At 57.6% G+C, this 18666-nt stretch overlaps 1 protein-coding gene across 4 annotated transcripts; it reads left to right on the forward strand.

The window, feature by feature from the left end:
• The first annotated feature begins 73 nt into the window (after window positions 1–73).
• On the forward strand, window positions 74–18455 carry MAP4K2 (mitogen-activated protein kinase kinase kinase kinase 2). Of its 4 annotated transcripts, XR_009696491.1 has the most exons (34): window positions 74–213; window positions 366–423; window positions 659–749; window positions 836–900; window positions 1208–1263; window positions 1585–1632; window positions 1719–1761; window positions 2148–2220; window positions 2301–2432; window positions 2507–2569; window positions 2935–3016; window positions 3108–3215; window positions 3674–3752; window positions 4049–4107; window positions 4884–4927; window positions 5009–5047; window positions 5139–5172; window positions 5275–5380; window positions 5461–5549; window positions 5625–5666; window positions 5787–5871; window positions 5965–6044; window positions 6131–6191; window positions 6286–6403; window positions 10480–10538; window positions 10656–10759; window positions 10850–11027; window positions 11789–11857; window positions 11950–12036; window positions 12280–12350; window positions 12435–12490; window positions 17290–17334; window positions 17706–17801; window positions 18218–18455. XR_009696491.1 is itself a non-coding variant. In XM_061164282.1 (33 exons), exons 1-33 carry the CDS (start codon window positions 118–120, stop codon window positions 18240–18242), a joined length of 2445 nt encoding a protein of 814 aa, XP_061020265.1. In that variant the 5' UTR covers window positions 74–117; the 3' UTR covers window positions 18243–18454. The 4 variants fall into 4 exon arrangements, 3 of the variants coding, with proteins under 3 accessions (XP_061020265.1, XP_061020257.1, XP_061020248.1); XM_061164282.1 differs by lacking the exon at window positions 17706–17801 and having other exon boundaries at window positions 18218–18454; XM_061164274.1 differs by lacking the exons at window positions 17706–17801; window positions 18218–18455 and having other exon boundaries at window positions 17290–17551.
• Window positions 18456–18666: the final 211 nt, after the last annotated feature.

The following is an 18666-nucleotide window of genomic DNA, read 5'->3' on the forward strand; positions in this document are numbered from 1 at the left end:
GAGCCACCGGCGCCCGCCCCGGCGGTACTACCCCGCCCCGCCCGTCCCACCCCGCCCCGCCCCGCCCCGCGCCGCCCCGCGCCGGCTCCGCAGCTCGCGCCTGCCCGGCGCCGGGCCATGGCGCTGCTGCAGAACGTGTCGCTGCAGGATCCACGGGACCGCTTCGAGCTGCTGCAGCGCGTGGGGGCCGGGACCTATGGCGACGTCTACAAGGTGCGCCGGGCGGCGGGCCGGGCGGGAGAGCGGAGAGCCGAGAGCGGGGATACGCGCTCTGCGTCTTGCTGCGGGAGCTGGCCCCCGGCCCCGCCTCCTCCTCATCCCTCCTCACCCCCTCCTCATCCCTCCTCAACCCTCCGCCCCTGCAGGCCCGCGACACGGTCACGTCCGAACTGGCCGCGGTCAAAATAGTCAAGCTAGACCCAGGTGAGGGCCGGGAGCCAGGGCCTCAGCGCTGGAGGGAGGGCAGAGCGCGTCGCGGGCGGGCGCGGTGTGAGGGGCGGAGAGTTGACATTTCCAAGGTCCCCCTGAGAGGCAGGCCCCAGGAGGTACTGTCGGCTGGCACCTGTCTGGCCTGAAGAGAGGAGGCACTCTGTGCCCATTTTGCAGATAGGGGCACTGAGTTAAGGCGGCCCCCTTGATGATGCCTTGTGTTTCCCAGGGGAGGACATCAGCTCCCTTCAGCAGGAAATCACCATCCTGCGTGAGTGCCGCCACCCCAACGTGGTGGCCTACATTGGCAGCTACCTCAGGTGAGGCTGCTTCATCCCCTTGCCCGCCCCCAGGCAGCCCCCATGTGGCCCTGCCATGTGCCCACCCCAGCTCTGTGTCACCCCAGGAATGACCGCTTGTGGATCTGCATGGAGTTCTGCGGAGGGGGGTCCCTGCAGGAGATTTACCACGGTGAGGGCTAGGACTCCAGGCCCCAGAGGGCCACAGCCTTCTTCCCATCCCCCTACCCCAACATAGGGCAGGAGGAGAGCACTGAGGCCCTGCACTTGGGCCCCTCTCCACGTTTCACTGGCTGTGTGACCTTGAGAAAAATGCTGTCCTTCTCTGGGCTGTATATCCTACCCTATGTCGGGAGGGGATGTGGCCAACTCCCCTTTTGCCAGCAGTGCCTGCTGCTTCCCCTACACAGGGTGGAGCCTGGGTGGGTCAGCGTATCACCCCCAGACTCCCAAGCCAGCCCTTACCCCTTCCATTGCAGCCACCGGGCCCCTGGAGGAGCGGCAGATTGCCTATGTCTGTCGGGAGGCACTGAAGGTAGCTGGGCCCATAGGACTGCTCACACCCTCGTCCCCAGGAGCAGGGCAGGCAGCCCAGCAGGCCCCTGTGTGTGTTGGGGTGGGGTGGGGTGGGGTGGGTGGAGTCCCTCAGGCTGAGCTGCCTGAGGGGCTGTGGGTCCTGGGGGGGAAGGGGCCCCAGCCCTATTGCCGGAAGCAGCCCATTTCCCTTTTGGCTCAGTCACTTCCTGTTTGGGGAGAGGGGTGGAGGAAGCTGCTTGGGTGGGGGGCCCCAGGCCTGGGGGGTCAGGAGAGGGGAGGTACACGGGGCAGCTGCTCTCAGAGGCTCCTCTGTCCGCAGGGGCTGCATCACTTGCACTCTCAGGGGAAGATCCACAGAGACATCAAGGTAGGGGTCTGGCCAAGCGCATCGTGGGCGGGAGGAGGGGACTCTCGGGGGCACCAGACGGGACTCTCTCTTCTCCATTCCCACAGGGAGCCAACCTTCTCCTCACCCTCCAGGGAGATGTCAAGCTGGGTCAGTACCCTGGGGACACCATCAGGGCGAGGGTTCTGTGGGAGCTTCTGGAGTCTGGGAGCCTGCTTGTCCTCGGGCAAGTCGTTTTACCACTTGAGCCTTGGTTCCCCATTTAGAATGTGGCACCGTTCTCCCTTCCTGCTGGAAAGTTGGATGTGGTTGGGTCTATATGGAGTCTAACCCGGGACCGGGCACTGGGTCAGGGCTAGAAGGTGGTCGACCCCTCCCAGGAGGGAACCTGGCCTTGCCTCGTGCCTTTGGCCGCTGTGGCTGAGCCTGGGCCACCTGCTGTCGGAGCCCCGCCAGGTGCATCCTGAGCCTGTGCCCTGGCCGTGGGTGGGGAGTGGCAGCCTGAGGTGGGGTGAGAGCGGCTTTTCTCCCTGCAGCTGACTTCGGGGTGTCAGGCGAGCTGACAGCGTCTGTGGCCAAGAGGAGGTCTTTCATTGGGACTCCATACTGGTGAGGCTGCGCCTCTGGCTGAGGGGGTGGGGGCCATGAGTGGAGGCCCCTGGCCATCTCATATGTGAGCTTGCCTCCAGGATGGCCCCAGAGGTGGCCGCCGTGGAGCGCAAAGGTGGCTACAATGAGCTGTGTGACGTCTGGGCCCTGGGCATCACCGCCATCGAGCTGGGCGAGCTGCAGCCGCCTCTCTTCCACCTGCATCCCATGAGGTCAGCAGAACACTTGCCCCTGGCCTGGCCCAAGAGCCCTGTAACCCTTGACCTCTGACCTGTGGTCTCCCCAGGGCCTTGATGCTCATGTCGAAGAGCAGCTTCCAGCCGCCAAAGCTGAGAGACAAGACTCGCTGGTAAGGGCCACATCCCCTGCTGGGGCCCCCCTTTCAGTCCAGCCCAATGCGGGTGGAGGAGCTGTCTGCCGGCTCCTTGTGCAGCCTTGAGGGTCTGCCCATCCTGGGCCTCCACAGACCGTCTGCAGGAGTGGGGCCTGGGCCCTGCCTCCGCGCCGGGGACCTGTGTGGACAAGGAAGAAAGGCAGATGGCTGATGATGGACGCACTGCCATGTCGCAACAGCAGTGTTGCTCAGGCCAGCTGCCCGCGGCCTCAAGCTGGCTCCTTCCTGGGCAGGCTCAGCAGAATCCTCTGGGGTGGGGGCAGGATGCTCTGCTGAGGGCTAACCTGGGCTGGGATTGGGGGGACTCTTGTACCCACTAGGACCCAGAATTTCCATCACTTTCTCAAGCTTGCCTTGACCAAGAATCCCAAGAAGAGACCGACGGCAGAGAAGCTTCTGCAGGTGGGAGGCAGGAGGGTGGAGCAGGGGTCCTGATGCTCAGAAGCAGGGACCGGAGGCCAGGGACCAAGCTGCGCCCCCCTCCATCCTCCAGCACCCCTTCACGACCCAGCAGCTGCCTCGGGCTCTCCTCACACAGCTGTTGGACAAGGCCAACGATCCCCACCTGGGAACCCCCTCTCCAGAAGACTGTGACCTGGAGGTAGGTGAGAGCCCCTGGGGACTGGGTCTTGGCCTGGTCTGCGGGTGAGGAATACAGAGGTGATACAGTCACATCCCTTCAGCTTGTCTGTTTGCAGCACAGGGAGCTTTGGTCTGCTTGAGCCTACCCTTTAGGAATCGTCCCTGAGCTGGTTTGCCTCCTTTTCGCCCACTCCAATAGGTGCTTGCCCTTGGTCCTGTGAAGTTTAAGGGCCACCTTAACTGAAGGTCCTTAACTGAAGATCCTTAACTTAAGCCACCTGTTTTCTCTGTGATCTTTGGCAAGTTCCTTGCTTCTCTGTGCTGGTTTTCTCACCTGTGAAAGGAAGGTCCATTTAATCTCTGTAATCTCAGAGCGTTATTGTGAATACAAACACGTCAGTGTGTATAAAGCACCTCAAGGAATACCTAGTAGGAGTTGAGTGTGGGCGTGAGTCCACCGTGTGTGTTCTCTTGTAGACTTATGACATATTTCCGGACACCATTCACTCCCGGGGGCAGCATGGCCCAGCCGAGAGGACCCCCTCGGAGATCCAGTGTGAGTCTGTTTTTGGGAGGGGGAGCTGTGGGTGGATTGGGGGGCTGTGTATATGGATTTGGTGGGGGGCTGTGTGGATTGGGGGGCTATGTATGTAGATTTGGTGATGGAGGGCTGAGTGTGGACTTGGTGGGGGGCTTTGTGTTTGCCTTGTGGGGGGCTCAATGTATAGAGTTAGGAGAATTGGCAGAGGGCTATCTGTGTGGAGTTGCTGGGGGGCTGTGTGTGGAGTTGGTATGAGTTTAGGGATCAGTCCTGAGTCTCTGGTCCCCTAACCCCTGGATCTGGGCCCCCAGTTCACCAGGTGAAATTCGGCGCCCCACGCAGGAAGGAAACAGACCCACTGAATGAGCCGGTGAGGGGCTGGCTGTGTGGCTGGGTGGTCCTTGGGGCAGGGCTAGGGAGCTATGCGGGCAGCCATGCATCTCAAATCCAGGAGCCTTGACACCGCAGCAGTCTGGCCCTTAGGCCTGGGAGAGCCGTTCTAACAGGCCTGTCCGTGCAGGGACCGGGAGGGCTGGGGTATCCTTCCTGGGGCAGGTTGTTTGGGACAGTTGGTGGAGAGTGGCAGAGAGCGATCATGCCTTTCTAAGATGTGGGCCTGGGACTTCCCTGGCGGTCCAGTGATTAGGCCTCCATGCTTCTGCTGCAGGGGGTGCGGGTTCTATCCCTGATTGGGGAACTAAGATCCCATGTGCTCCATGCAGCATGGCCAAAAAACACACGTGGGCCTGTCACTCGTTGGAGGACCACCCCCCCTCGCCCTGCCACCTCCTTCAGCACGTTCCTCTGCCTCAGTCGCTGTGACTGCTGGGCTGTCTGACTCACCGTCTCTGCTCTCTCGCTGTCTCTTGTTATCAGCATCTCTCTTCACCCCCACAATCTCAGTCTCTCCGCGCCTGTCTCTCTCACAGTCTCCTTCTATCTCACTCTTTGTGCTTGTCCCTCTTTCACAGTTTCTTTGTCTCTTGTCTCTCTCCCAATTCTCTGGCCTGTTATCATCTCACTTTCCATCTGTCCGTCTGTCTGTCTGCCTTCTCTCTCTCTTCCCCCATCTCTCTAGCACCCTCTCACGTTGCCTGTCTGTCTCTCTGCCTCCCTCCCGGCCTTTCTGACTTGGTTTCTCCACAGTGGGAAGAGGAGTGGACGCTGCTGGGGAAGGAAGAGCTGAGCGGGTGAGTGAGGGGGAAGGAAGCTGCAGGGGGGCAGGAGCAGGAGGGCAGGCTGACCTCTGACCCCTCCCCATCCCTGCCCAGGAGCCTGCTGCAGTCAGTCCAGGAGGCCCTGGAGGAAAGGTGAGGGCCCGCAGCCCGGGGAGGTGTGGGGACCGGGCTCATGACCCCATTACACCTCACATCTCGTCTCCCTCCAATCTGTCCCCAACAGGAGCCTGACCATCCGGCCAGCCTTGGAACTCCAGGTTCAGAGTGGAGGGGAGCTGGGGATGGGGGTGCTGCTGGCTGAGAGTAGGTTACAGGGTCACTTGCTAACAGCAGGCTGGGTCCCCTGACCCTCTTGCCAGGAGCTGGACTCCCCAGATGACACCATAGGAACCATCAAGAGGGCCCCGTTCTTGGGGTCATCTCCCACTGAGCCTCCAACCAAGGACCTTCAACCCAGTCTCCCAGGTAAGCCCAGATGTGGGGGAGCAGGAGGCTGGCCCAGGGGTGGTCTGGGACTGGAATTCACAGCCACCCTATGCCTGCAGGAACTCCACCCCTACCGCACCCAGGCCCTGCCAGTCCTCCCCTGCTCCCCACCGCCTGGGCCACCATGAAGCACCGGGAAGATCCTGAGGTGAGGGGGTGCTGAAGCGGGGTGGGGGAAATGGGAGTCCGAGGGTAAGACCCTGACTCCTTTCCTCCCTCCCAGAGGTCATCTTGCCATGGGCTCCCCCCGACCCCCAAGGTGCACGTAAGTGTTTGTCTCATAGCTCCGCCTCCTGGCCGCCTGCTGTCCTACCAGCTGTTGACTGCCCCCCCACCGCCCCCGCCGCCCCTTAACTTCCTCATCAGCCTCCTGCCTCCTCTCCAGATGGGCGCCTGCTTCTCCAAGGTCTTCAATGGTTGCCCCCTGCGGATCCATGCTGCTATCACCTGGATTCACCCTGTCACCCGGGGTAGGCAGGGATAGGGAGGAAGAAGGAGACTGGGAATCCCTGGCTTGGGCCAGGGGATGTGGCTGACCTCTGACCCCATACCCCAACCTGCAGACCAGTTCCTGGTGGTGGGAGCCGAGGAAGGTATCTATACCCTCAACCTGCATGAACTGCATGAGGATACACTGGAGAAGGTGAGGCCCGGCAGGCAGGGGAGGGCTGGGGGCCGGGGGAGCCTGGGGGGCTGACCGCTGTCCACCTGTCGCTCTGTGGCCTCCAGCTGATTTCGCACCGCTGCGCCTGGCTCTACTGCGTGAACAACGTGCTACTGTCCCTCTCAGGTACCTGGGGGGTGGGGGGGCCCGGCGGGCAGGGGCGGGGCCAGCACTCTGCCCACCAGCTCTGATCCCTACTCCCTTCCACCTCCCTCCGCAGGGAAATCCACACACATCTGGGCCCACGACCTCCCAGGCCTGTTTGAGCAGCGGCGGCTACAGCAGCAGGTCCCCCTCTCCATCCCCACCAACCGCCTCACCCAGCGTATCATCCCCAGGTCAGCGACCCTGGGGGAACCCGGCCCTGCGGGATGGGACCACCCGGGGAGACAGAGGGACAGAGCCAAGGCTGGAACATGGCCTTTCCTGGTCCTGAGACCGTTGGGATCTTAGTCATGTCACTTGGCCTCTCTCTGAGGCCCAGTTTCCTCGTTGGTCCATCCAGCTGGTAGCCTCCCCTCCCGCTGCCCCCAGGCCTGTTGGGAGGGAAGGAGACAGTGGATGTGAATGTCAGGTGAGCCCTTGACGTCGAGGTGGGTAGGCTGTGGGGCAAATGTCTCCTGAGCACTGGGAAATGGCAGTTCTTAGGCTGGGCTTGGGGACAACAAGTCCCATGAGTCCTTAACACTCAGCTCTAGGGACTGAGGTGAGCCAGAGCTGGGAGGGGCGGGGAGGCCTCAGAGAGGCCAGGCGAGCTTGTGGGAGTTGACAGCATGTGGGGGTCTTCCAGGCAGATGCGTTAGAGAACAGCCTTCCAGCGAGGGAGGAGTACGTGTGAATTCTCCTAGGCGATCTGGGGAGGTAGAAGGTGTTTGGCCTGAGTGGGGAAGGGGGGCAGCCCAACGGGAAGTCGTCCAGGTGGTAGAGCCCTGCCCTTGATGCCAGGCTGGGATCTGGGCTTTGTCCAACTGGCAGTGGTACCAGGAGCATCTGAGTAGGATCCCTCTGTATGTTAGTCGGGACTCTTCCTGTTGCGGGTGATTTCACTCACTGGCTTCAGCACAAAGGGGAATTTAATGCCTCGGGTAGGCGTGGGGTCTGGTGCTTCCCTGGTGGCTCACAACAGTAAAGAAACCATCCGCTATTCAGAGACCCAGTTTCGATCCCTGAGTTGGGAAGATCCCCTGGAGAAGGAAATGCAACCCACTAAAGTATTCTTGCCTGGAGAATCCCACGGACATAGGAGCCTGGCGGGCTACCGTCCATGGGGCCACAAAGAGTCGGACAGGACTGAGCGACCAAGGACTGACATACAGCACTGACGGAAGCAGGGTCAGCTGCAGGCCCCGCTGGACCCAGGCTGCGGTGGCTCCCGTAGGCGTCTCCTGCACCTCCTGGCTCTGTTTTCCTCCTGTCACCGACATCCTCAAGTAGGCTTTCCTGTCCGGTGACAGCTACCTGCAGATCCACCCAGTGTTCCACTAGCTAATAAACCCGTGGAACTGGAACCTCTGTTTCCAAGTAATTCCCCCCACAGGCTGGGGCCAATTCTCACGGGCCTAGCTGAGGGCTGTGCCCACTTCCGGGCTGGTCACTGCGGCCACGAGATGAGGAGCCAGGGGCCAGGCAGGCCTGGTCACGTGCCCTCTCCTGGCGCTGGGGAGGGAGAGAGGGGCACGTCTGGGCAGATGGACACAGGAGCGTCTGCCAACGGCTGTGGTGACAGCAGGAAGGATGAACGGAGCGGGAGACCGATGAGAGGGCCTGGAAAGGAGGCCAGTGTAGTGATCTGAGACGAGGGAGGGCAGTGGGAACTGGACGGACCCGAGCAGTATTTAGGAAGTAGGGTTGACAGGATTTGGGGACTAATGAGAGTGCGTGTGAGGGGAAGGGAAGGACTGGGAGACCCCCAGTGAGCAGACTGAGGTGTGCTTATGAGGTGGTGTGTGCGTGCTAAGTCTCTTCAGTCATTTCCGACTCTGTGCGCCCCTCTGGGCTGGAGCCTGCCGGGCTCCTCTGTCCACGGGTGGTAGAGGCCCTCATTCAGTCGTCCAGCACCTGGTATGTGCCAGGCAGTCTCCTGGGCATGAGAACCTCCTGGGAACTAGAGACCCTTGTACTCTCAGACTCTGTCAAGAGGGACAGACAACAATGGACATGAGGAAGGAGTCAGTGCAGTGGTGACGTGGAGGAGGGTCAGGAGGCGATGTTCATCAGGGTGGTCAGGAAGGACGTCCCTGAGAGGGTGCTGTTTGAGCAAAGACTTGGAGGGGGTGACGGGGTGAGTCCTGAGAATATCTGGGGGGGTGGGGGGTAGGGGCTGGAGCCCAGGGGCCAGGCCTGCTTGTATGAGGAACAGCAAGGAATCAGGGGGTCCACGTGGAGGGAGTGAGAAGGGGCTGGCCTCCGAGGGCCCTGTCGCCACAGAGAGGCCTTTACCCCTGACTGAGTGTGCCCTGGCAGAGGTTCTCACAGGTCAGTCTGGCTGCTGCGCTGGGAGGAGGCTGGAGGAGATGCAGCCGGAAGCAGAGGCCTGTCAGGGGGCTGGTGGGACGCGATGGCACCTTGGGCCAGGGTAGCGGTGAAGGACAGAGGCAGTTAGATTCCAGTTTTATTTTCAAAGCCAGACCAACAGGATTTCCTGACAGTTGGTGGATGGGAGAGAAAGAGAGGAGTCAAGGATGACTCCAGGGTTTTGGCCTTGGCAACGGAAGGATGGAACTGTCATCAGCTGCGGGTGGAGCAGAATTCAATGGTGTCACGTGGAGTTTGAAATGTACTAGACAGGCCTCAGCTCTTGTCGGGGAGTGGGGGGTGGCCCTGAGATCTGAGCGGGCAGGTGGGCTGTGGGCTTAGACATCGCCATGACCAGATGGGTGGTGGAAGCCAGTGGGGAGGGTGGGGGAGGCTGGGCCGTGACTGCATCCACCGGGGAGCTGAGGGTCCCAGGCCCTTCGTGCAGCAGGCTTGCTCGAGGACCACGTTGGGAACCCAGTGGCCTCAGGGCTTCCCAAGCTCAGTCCCAGGCCAACCTCTGCTTTGGCCCAGGACCTGCAGGAAACAGGCCCAATACAGCCCCGAGTCACAGGCAGCTGTGGGTGTGTGTTCGGGAAGTCACAGAGGAGATCTGGAATTGTTGGAGAAAAAAACAAAAAAAGAAATCTGCCTCTGTCCCATCTGAAGGCCAACTGGGAAGAGAGTGGAAGGAACAGGGGAGAGAGGAGCGAAGGCAGGGAGAGAGAAGGGCTGGCTTCCTCGGCGGGGCCCACGTCCCAGCAGAGGGTGCAGACAGGCCCTGGATCACAGGGAGAGGTGGGTGGGCTGCTGGCATGTTGCCCTGTTCCTCAGAGCAAGAAACGGGTTCGGAATGTCCCCTGAGGGCTTGGGGGACAGCAAGTGACCAGAGCAAGGACCTTGCTTCTCCGTCAGCACCAAAGGACGCCACCCATTGGCCACCCCGGGGAATAGCTTCAGCAGAAACAGGAGGGCAGGGCGATTGCTATTTTCTTGCGAGTCTCCATCTTCTCTGGCCAGCTTGCCCACCTGTGACATGTGGCATGGGGGGTGGGAACTGGCCCCAAGTGCTCTGGCTGAAGGAGGAGCTGGAGCCTGAATCAGCTCCCAGCCCTTCCACACCCTCATTTCTTCATTCATTTCTTCATTTTGGGCTTTCTGAATGGCTTAGTGGTAAAGAACCCGCCTGCCAATGCAGGAGATTCGGGTTCGATCCCTGGGTTGGCAAGATCCCTTGGAGGAGGAAGTGGCAACCCACTCCATTATTCTTACCTGGGAAATTCCATGGACAGAGAAGCCTGACCAGCTATATAGTCCATGGGGTCACAAAAGAGTTGGACATGACTTAGCAACTAAGCAACAACATTTGCATCCTTCCTTTCCTTAAAAAGGATTTTCAATGACTGAAAATAGGTGGGAAAGTATTAATAGGGGATGAGAAAAGCTAGCCTTCTGTGAGGGCACCTGCTGTGGCGGGCTCTGCTGCAAGCCCTCTGCTGAGTTAACTCATACAAACCTCACTGTGATCCTGCAAGGTGGGTTCCATGGTCACACACACCCCCACCCCACTCCCACCCCCAGCCCCCGTCTGCAGAGGAATCAGCTGAGGCACGGAGAAATGAAGTGCCTTGCCCCCCAGTCACGGTTAGAGGTAACTCTGTGAGCCAAACCCCTGGTCTGGATGTACGGGCTCCAGGCTGTCAAGTTGGATGCTGGAGCCACAGGCCCAGCATCAACGTCCGCTTCTCAGTTACTCCAGCAAGTGGCTTGGCCTTCAGAGTCTCAGTCTGCCACCTGTGAGGCAGGGAAGGTGTTAAAACCCATCCTTAGGGCTCTGCGGGGGGGCGGGCCTTGCCCAGGATGGCGCCGGGGACACCTGCCCTGGTTGCTGTCCCCCCAGGCGATTTGCCCTGTCCAACAAGATTCCTGACACCAAAGGCTGCCTGCAGTGTCGTGTGGGTAAGAGCTGGGGGGGCCGGCGGGACGAGGTGGGGGCGGGGTAGGGGGCGGGGTGGGGCGGGGCTAGCTGGGCACAGGCGGGAACAGCCCCTGGGCCCACCGCCGCCTCTCCCGCAGTGCGGAACCCCCACACGGGCAGCACCTTCCTGCTGGCCGCGCTCCCCGCCAGCCTGCTCCTGTTGCAGTGGTACGAGCCGTTGCAGAAGTTCCTGCTGCTGAAGGTGCGGGGCCGGTGGGGGGACCCCCCCCAGGCGGGCGGCAGCGGGGTCTGGGGGAGGAAATGAAGACCTGAGCGCCGCTGCTGCCCCCAGAACTTCTCCAGCCCCTTGCCCAGCCCAGCAGGGATGCTGGAGCCGCTGGTACTGGACGGGAAGGAGCTACCGCAGGTGTGTGTGGGGGCCGAGGGCCCTGAGGGGCCCGGCTGCCGCGTCCTGTTCCACGTCCTACCGCTGGAGCCTGGCCTGACACCGGACATCCTCATCCCACCCGGTGAGCTGGAGGGCCAGGCTCTGTGTGAATGAGTGTGTGTGCGCGCACGTGATTTGTATACATAGAGAGTACCCCACGGTTTACAGCTCCACGGAGACCTTGGGGACCCTGAAGCTCCCAGCTTCCCATCAGCCGGGTCTACCCATAGAAGATGTCACTAGACCAAAGGGCTCAGCAGCTAAGACGACCTGACGACCCCGTGGGGGCTGCAGGGACAGCCAAGCTGGGGAAGGCAGGACCCAGAGGCCTTCATTCTGAGCAAGGAAGCAGGATCCTGGGTGCTGAGGCAGCTCAGGGAGTGAGGGGAATGGCGGTGGGTGAAGGAAGGGGAAGGCACCCTGGACCATATGGTGCCCAAACTCCCAGCCAGGGGTCTCATGAGATTTCACTCTTGATTCTCACAATGGCCCTGCAAGGTAGGCATGCCTGGGTTACAGTTAAGGAACCTGAAGCTCAGAGATCCGAGGTCACATAGTGACTGAGTCTTGAAGCCTGGCTCCCCTGACTCTCGGGTCCCTGCTCTCCCGTGGCTCCCTGGGGTTCAGCCCGGCTCCCTGTGAGCCTACGGATGGGTCACTCTGGCACCAAGCCTCAGTTCCCCAGCTGTGCAGTGAGTTCCGGCTCCATGATGCCCCCCGCTCTTGTGGATGCTCTTGTGGTGAAGGCTGCCTAACAACCCACCCCCCGCCCCATGTCATCCTCTTGGGGCCAGAGCGGGGCTGGTGGCTCAGCCAGGCCGTGTCTCCCTTCTCTAACTGCAGAGGGGTTCCCAGGCTCAGCCCAGCAGGTGATCCAGGTGGACAGGGACACGGTCCTGGTCTGCTTTGACCGTGAGTATTCCTGGGATCAGGGCCAGGGTGTTGGAGGGGGTGGTGAGGGAGCCCCCCCACCCATCAGCACCCCTCACCCCGCCACTGTGCAGGCTGCGTGAGGATCGTCAACCTGCTGGGCGAGCCCACAGCCACGCTGGCGCCCGTGCTGACCTTTGACTTCCCCATTGAGACTGTGGGTGAGTGAACCGGACGCTGGGGGGTGGGGATGGGTGCAGAAGATGCCAGCCTGGAGCACATGATGTGGCCCTGGGGCTCGGGGCTGGCAGCAGAACAAGGAGGCAGGTCCCCCAGCCCCTCTTGAGAGCCATCCTGGCCACCTGCAGTCTGGTCTGCGACCCAGTCTTGGGCCCGGGGTGTAGCTGGGGGAACCAGTGGCCCCCGGGCAGGCAGGGGGCTGATGGTGGCCTGGCCCTTCCCAGTGTGCCTGCAGGACAGCGTGCTGGCCTTCTGGAGCCATGGGATGCAGGGCCGCAGCCTGGACACCAATGAGGTGAGGGGGACTCGGGAACCTAGGCCTTCCCACCTTCTAGGAGAGGATGCGCTGGTGTGGCCTCAGCGCCCCATTTCTTCCCAGGTGACCCAGGAGATCACAGATGAGACGAGAATCTTCCGAGTGCTCGGTGCCCACAGGTAGGACATGGTGCCCGGCCTCCCCATCAGTCACCCCCCACACACACAGCTGGTGGTGCCATGTGCCTTCCCACCTTGCTCACCTCCATTCTCCCTCCCCTCCAGAGACATCATCCTTGAGAGCATTCCCACCGACAAGCCCGGGGCTCACAGCAACCTCTACATTCTCACAGGCCACCAGAGCAGTTACTGAGCAAGTCACCTAGCTGGCTTGGCCAGGGGCACCCCCGCCTGCCCCACACAGCAATTCTTTCAGGCAGGGGGCCCCTCCGAGATCAGAGGAGCTCAGGCCCTGGTTCTGCTGGTCTGAAAGGGCAGAAATCCTGAGAAGAGTCTGGGGGCTGGGGAAGGGAGGGGCCCGCAGCCCATACCTCCGCAATAACTGGACCAGAAGAAGCTGCTGTCATATCCTCCTCCCAAGCGGGCAGCTGGTCCCCAGAGCGCTGTGGCAGGGCCCTGAGCAGTTTGGGGGCAGCCCGGGGCTATCCATTCCATTTTGTTCCACTTTTCCTTTCCACTCATCCTGCCAAGAGCCTGCCCCTGCGCTCCATCCTGGGGAACGTGGTATTTAAAAGAGAGACTATATTGGCATTAAAGCTGGTTTGATTTTATTCCACTGGTCCCTCTGGGTCAGGGGACGCTGAGCCCACTGCCTCATTTCCCACCACATCTCCCTCCAGCACATCTTTCTTGGCACCAGGGGCTGTGGATGAAACATGGAAGGGGGGCCACCAGTGTTCTGGTGCCTTTCTCATGGGGAGCCAGGCAGAGGTGAAGGGGAGGCCTCGGCCCCTCGTGAGAGCTCAGGGTCGCTGTGTCTTCCTGGGCTCCCCTGCTCAGGATGAGCGCCGCCCCCCCCCCCCCCCCCCCCCGCCCTGCCTTGCAGTGTGAGGTCTCCTTTGTGGCCCAGGAGTTATGCTGATGGGGCGGGGGGAGGCCCCGAACAACGGATTCATCTAGAGGACCCCTGTCCCAGGTGGGGGCCCGACAGGTAGCCTGTGGAAGGGCCCAGAAGGGGCCAGCCCAGGGCTGCTCTACCCAGCCCCAGGGAGGCTGCAGCCTGTGGAGACAGCTTGTCGCGACCTGCATCCCGCGCCCAGGCCTGGGGCTGCCTCCCACCTGCTGTCTGCTCTGTCAGGCTGGGATTACTAAACACGGGCGTGCTCATCAAGCTAGGCTCTGGGACAATTAGCCTGTGTCCATTTAACAAGAGTTCCTGGGCTCCCAGAGGGATTCCCTACCCCGATGTGGGCCAGCCCCCAGTGAGGGCAGCTGTCCTCCTTGCTGGAGCCTGCATCTCGAGGGCACATCCATCCACCTGTTGCCGACTTTGGGCTTTCCATGGTCATTCTCCCATGTGTCCCTCTTAGTGCTGTACCCCCAGGCCAGGGAGCCCCGAGTGGTCCCAGACACTAACCAGGCTGCCCTTGAGCAGAGTCTTTGGGTAGGTGAGGCAGGACCAAGGTTACAGAGGGCGGGGAGGTCTGGGGCTGGGGGAGGAGCCTGAGCAAAGGTCCAAGGTCAGTTTGGCCCTGTCGCCTTCCTTCTGATGTTCAAGTGCTGGATGAGAACTCTGCAACTGTGGGCCCTTGGTAAATATTTGATAAATGAATGAAGTGCTGAGTGGGTGGGCAGATGGCAGCCCCATCCCTAGTGCTTCTGGCAGGGGACCCTGAGCCATCTCGTGTTGGTCACATTGTCCCCTTGTCCACCTTCCTGCAGAGGTTTGACTGCTCTCTTAGGGGCAAGGGAGGGTTTCTCAACTGAAATGGGGGCTCAGATCAGGAGCGGAGACAGAGCTCCTGTGTTCGACCTGAAACCCAAAGGAAGGCAAGAGGCACCTTCCAGGTTCTGAAGGTTTGTCTGCACCCACTCAGGGGGCATTCGATGGGCCAGGTGGAGGAGGTGACAGGAATATGATTCCTAACTTCCATTTTTCCAGATTTCTTGGCAGAGGTGCAGGATTGAGGAGTGCCAGGGTTGGGGAGGTGAGCTTCCGCTCAGTGGACACAGACCCCAACCTTTGACGCCCAGGTACCCCGGGAGGACTTTCAGCCGAGAGCAGCAGGCAGCAGACAGTGCCACCTTGTGGCTGGCCAGTCCCCCAACACACTAAAGCAGTTGGGGGGTGGTCAGACTGTAAAGTGTCAAAAGCAGGGGGCCTGGGAAAAGCAGGGACCTTTGATAAAATATTTGCTGCCAGCAAAGGCTGGCTGCCAGCCAAAGAAAGGTCAAGAAGCCAGGGAATATGCACTGAAAGACCAAAATTGTTATTTTATCAGTGTTTTTTAATAGATAACCCTTGGCCATGGCACATAGATTTTTTTTTTTTTTTGTGGGGGAGCATAGCAGGTGGCCTGTGGAACTCAGCCCCCGCTGCCCCTGCCCCAGACCAGGGACCGCTGAGTCTTAACCACTGGACCACCAGGGAAGTCCCACAATTAAAAAAAAAAAACAAAAACTAGATAACAATGACAAGTCTCTTATCCAGGTCCCAGTTACTTATGAACTCTCTGGAAGTACTCATGCATGTTTAAGCAGTTCAGCATGCATTAGTCTTTCCACACAGTGGAATATATCTTGCCCTTTAAAATCTGTCCTGGAGAGTTGGAGAGAATTCCCTGGCAGTCCAGTGGTTAAAACTCTGTGTTTTCACTGCTTGGGGCCCAGATTTGATCCCGGGTTTGGGAACTAAGATCCCATAAGCTGTGGCCAAAAAAAAAAAATCTGTCCTGGAGAACTTTCCTTGATCAGTGCCTCCACCTTTGTTCTTTTATAGCTCATGATGTTCCACTGTATGGGTTTCCCATAACTAATGTGAATTAACCATAGTTAGATCCTATTGATGGAAATTTCAGTTGTTTCTATTAGTGTGATACTACAAATGATGCAGCAATAAATACTCCTAAGCCAGTGCCACTCTGTACATACTCAAGTGCCCCATAGGATAAATTCCTGGAAGTGGCCTTGCTGGGTCAGAACTGGCTTTGTCCTTGTGACAGCTACTGTCACATTGCCCTCCCTGGGCAGAAGCCAATGGGATGGGTCAGATCAGCCTCTCTAAGCCATCCTGTGGGTAAGTGGAAGAGGCAAGTCACCCCAGGGTGTTTGGGTAGCTGGCCCATACCCCGAGTCAAGTGAGGGTCAGGGTGAGAGGTAACAACCAGATGTGTGCTTCAGGACAGCAGGGCATCTGCTGTGTTCACGGTGGCATGTCCAGTCACTGCTTGGTACTCAGAAGGCTTTTTGAGTGAAGGAATGAACGTGACATTCTGACAAGGAGGCCCTGCAGTTGGGTCCCTGGACTGGGTGAGCTTGCTGGGCTGTATTTTCCCTAGGCAGACCATATCCTATATTGACCTGCAGGGTGTAGGGAGAATTGGAAGTATTGTAATACACATAATCCAACAAGACAGATGAATCATAGAGATGTAATGTCAAGTGAAAACAGCAAATTGCATAAAATGACACACAGCATGCTGGCAAAAATAAGCAAAACTAAACTATCTATTAAAGGACCCACCTGCAATGCAGGAGATGTGAGTTTGATCCCTTGGTTGGGAAGATTCCCTGGAAGAGGGCATGGCAACCCACTCCAGTATTACTGCCTGGAGAACCCCATGGACAGAGGAGCCTGGCGGGCTACGGTCCATGGAGTCACAAAAGAGTTGGACAGGACTGAAGCCACTGAGCACACACACGTGATCAGACGCTTAGGAGATCAGGGGAAGAAAAGCACAAAATTCAAACGGCGGTCCCTGTGAGGGGAGTGGGACTGGGGTAAGGAAGGACCTCAGGAATTTGCGAAGGTAATATCTTGGTTCTCAGGCTAGCTGGTGGGGGTGGGGTGGGGTGGGGTTCATGGACATTCAATTATAGCTCAGTTCCTAACACATGTGAGGTTCCGCATACTTTTTGTCTGTATCAAATACTATGTAAGGGACTTCCCTGTGGTCCAGTGGATCCATGCTACCACTGCAGGGGGCGAGTTCCATCCCTGGTCAGGGAACTAAGATCCCCCATGCCACGTCACAGGCTTCCCTGGTAGCTCAGCTGGTAAAGAATCCGCCTGCTATGCAGGACACTCCAGTTCAATTCCCAGGTCAGAAAGATCCCCTGGAGAAGGGAGAGGCTACCCACTCCACTATTCTTGGGCTTCCCTGGTGGCTCAGATGGTAAAGAATCCGCCTGCAATGCAGGAGACCTGGGTTCGATCCCTGGGTTGGGAAGATCCCCTGGAGGAGGGCATGGCAACCCACTCCAGTATTCTTGCCTGGAAAATCCCCATGGACAGAGGAGCCTGGTGGGCTAGAGTGTATGGGGTTGCAAAGAGTTGGACACGACTGAGTGACCAAGCACAGCACATGCCATGTCATAAATCCAGAAGAAAAAAAAAACTGTAAGAAAACATAAGTTTGAATATTTTAAGGCAAGCACTCAAAAAACTCAGCAATGGCTTAGAAAACAAAACCAAGAAGCCAACATTTCCTAGACGATGAAATCAAGTGGAGATAATGAAACCAATGTTCTGTGACAAACTATGGGCAGGTCCCTTTCTCTGTAGCTGCTTTCTTCTGTTGCTTCTTTTAAAACAGCTTTATTGAGGTATAATTGGCAATGAACTGCATATATTAAAAATGTACTGTTTAATGACTCTCACACACATATACCTGTGAAGCCATTATTGCAATCAAGATAAATGTTTCCATAGCCCCAAAAGCTTCTTCTTGGTAATCAGGCCCTCCTGTTCCTCCTTGCCTCCCCAGCCCCAAGTAACCACTGATCTGTTTTGTCACTAGGCATGAATTTGCATATTTCAGAATTTATGTAAATACAAACGTATGGTATGTACTCTTTTTATCTGGCTTCTTTCACTAAGCATCATTAGTTTCAGATTTATCCATGTTGTTTCATATATTAATGGTCATTCTTTTTATTGCCAAGTAGTATTCCATTGGATGGATGTTCCACAGTTTGTTTAGCTAATTGCCTGTTGATATACATTTGGGCTGTTTCCAGCTTTGGACTATTTATTGCAAATAAAGTTGCTATGAACATTCACATACATGTCTTTGTGTGGATATAAACTTCCATTTCTCTTGAGTAAATGCTTTTGAGTGGAATGGCTGGGTCATGGGGTATGTGTTGTTTCACTTTAAAAACTTTTTTTGTTCAATTATGATTTTTAAAAAAAAATCTTGTTTCACTTTTTAAGAAAATGCCAAGCTGTTTTGCAAAGTTGTTGGACCATCTGCATTCCAACCAGCTGTGCAGGAGAGTTCTAGTTCCTCCAAGTCTTCGTTAACACTTGGTATTGTCCGTCTTGTTTAATTTTAGCCACTCAAATAGGTGTGTGGTAGTATCTCATAGTGGTTTTAACTTGTATTTCCCTCATGACTAATGATGTTGAGCATCTTTTCCTATGCTTATTTACCATATAGAGACACACCTCAGAGATAGTATGGGTTCAGTCCCAGGTCACTGCAATAAAGGGAGTCCTGTGAATTTTTTGGTTATAAAGAACATATGACAATTATATTTATACTATACCAAGTCTATTAAGTGTGCAACAGCATTATGTCTTTAATGTACATACCTTAATTTAAAAATATTTTATTGCTAAAAAATGCTAACCGTCATCTGAACCTTCAGCAAATGATACCTTTTTGCTGGCTGAAGGTTTGAAATATTGTGAGAACTACCAACATGTGATGTTCCCTTCTCCAGGGGATCTTCCCCACCCCGGGCTTGAACCCAGGCCTCCCGCATCACAGGTGGATTCTTTACCAGCTGAGCCACCGGAGAAGCCCTCAACGTGTAACGGAGAGATACAAAGGAGACAAACGCTTCTGGAAAAATGGCACCGATGGACTTGCCTTACAGAGGGTTGCTACAAACCTTCAATTTGTAAACACAATCTGCAAAGTACAATAAAATGAAGTGCAATAAAGCGAGGTCTGCCAGTATACATGTGTATGTTCAGTCACTCAGCTGTGTCCCACTCTTTGCGGCCCCATGGACTGTAGCCCGCCAGGCTCCTCTGTCCATGGGATTCTCCAGGCAAGAAGCCTGGAGCTGGTTGTCATCTCCTTCTCCAGGGGATCGTCTCAACCCAGGGATGGAACACGTGTCTCCTATGTCTCCTACATTGGCAGGAGGATTCTTTACTACTCATG

This window comes from Dama dama, chromosome 2 (assembly GCF_033118175.1).
Source record: "Dama dama isolate Ldn47 chromosome 2, ASM3311817v1, whole genome shotgun sequence".
Taxonomy (NCBI): domain Eukaryota; kingdom Metazoa; phylum Chordata; class Mammalia; order Artiodactyla; family Cervidae; genus Dama; species Dama dama.

Excerpts from the sequence above, each read along its gene's own strand:
- MAP4K2 (XM_061164265.1), top strand. The coding sequence starts at position 118 with ATGGCGCTGCTGCAGAACGTGTCGCTGCAGGATCCACGGGACCGCTTC. Across the intron at positions 1,633-1,718 it reads AGATCCACAGAGACATCAAG|GGAGCCAACCTTCTCCTCAC; the intron begins GTAGGGGTCTGG and ends CCATTCCCACAG. Across the intron at positions 11,028-11,788 it reads GGACATCCTCATCCCACCCG|AGGGGTTCCCAGGCTCAGCC; the intron begins GTGAGCTGGAGG and ends CTCTAACTGCAG.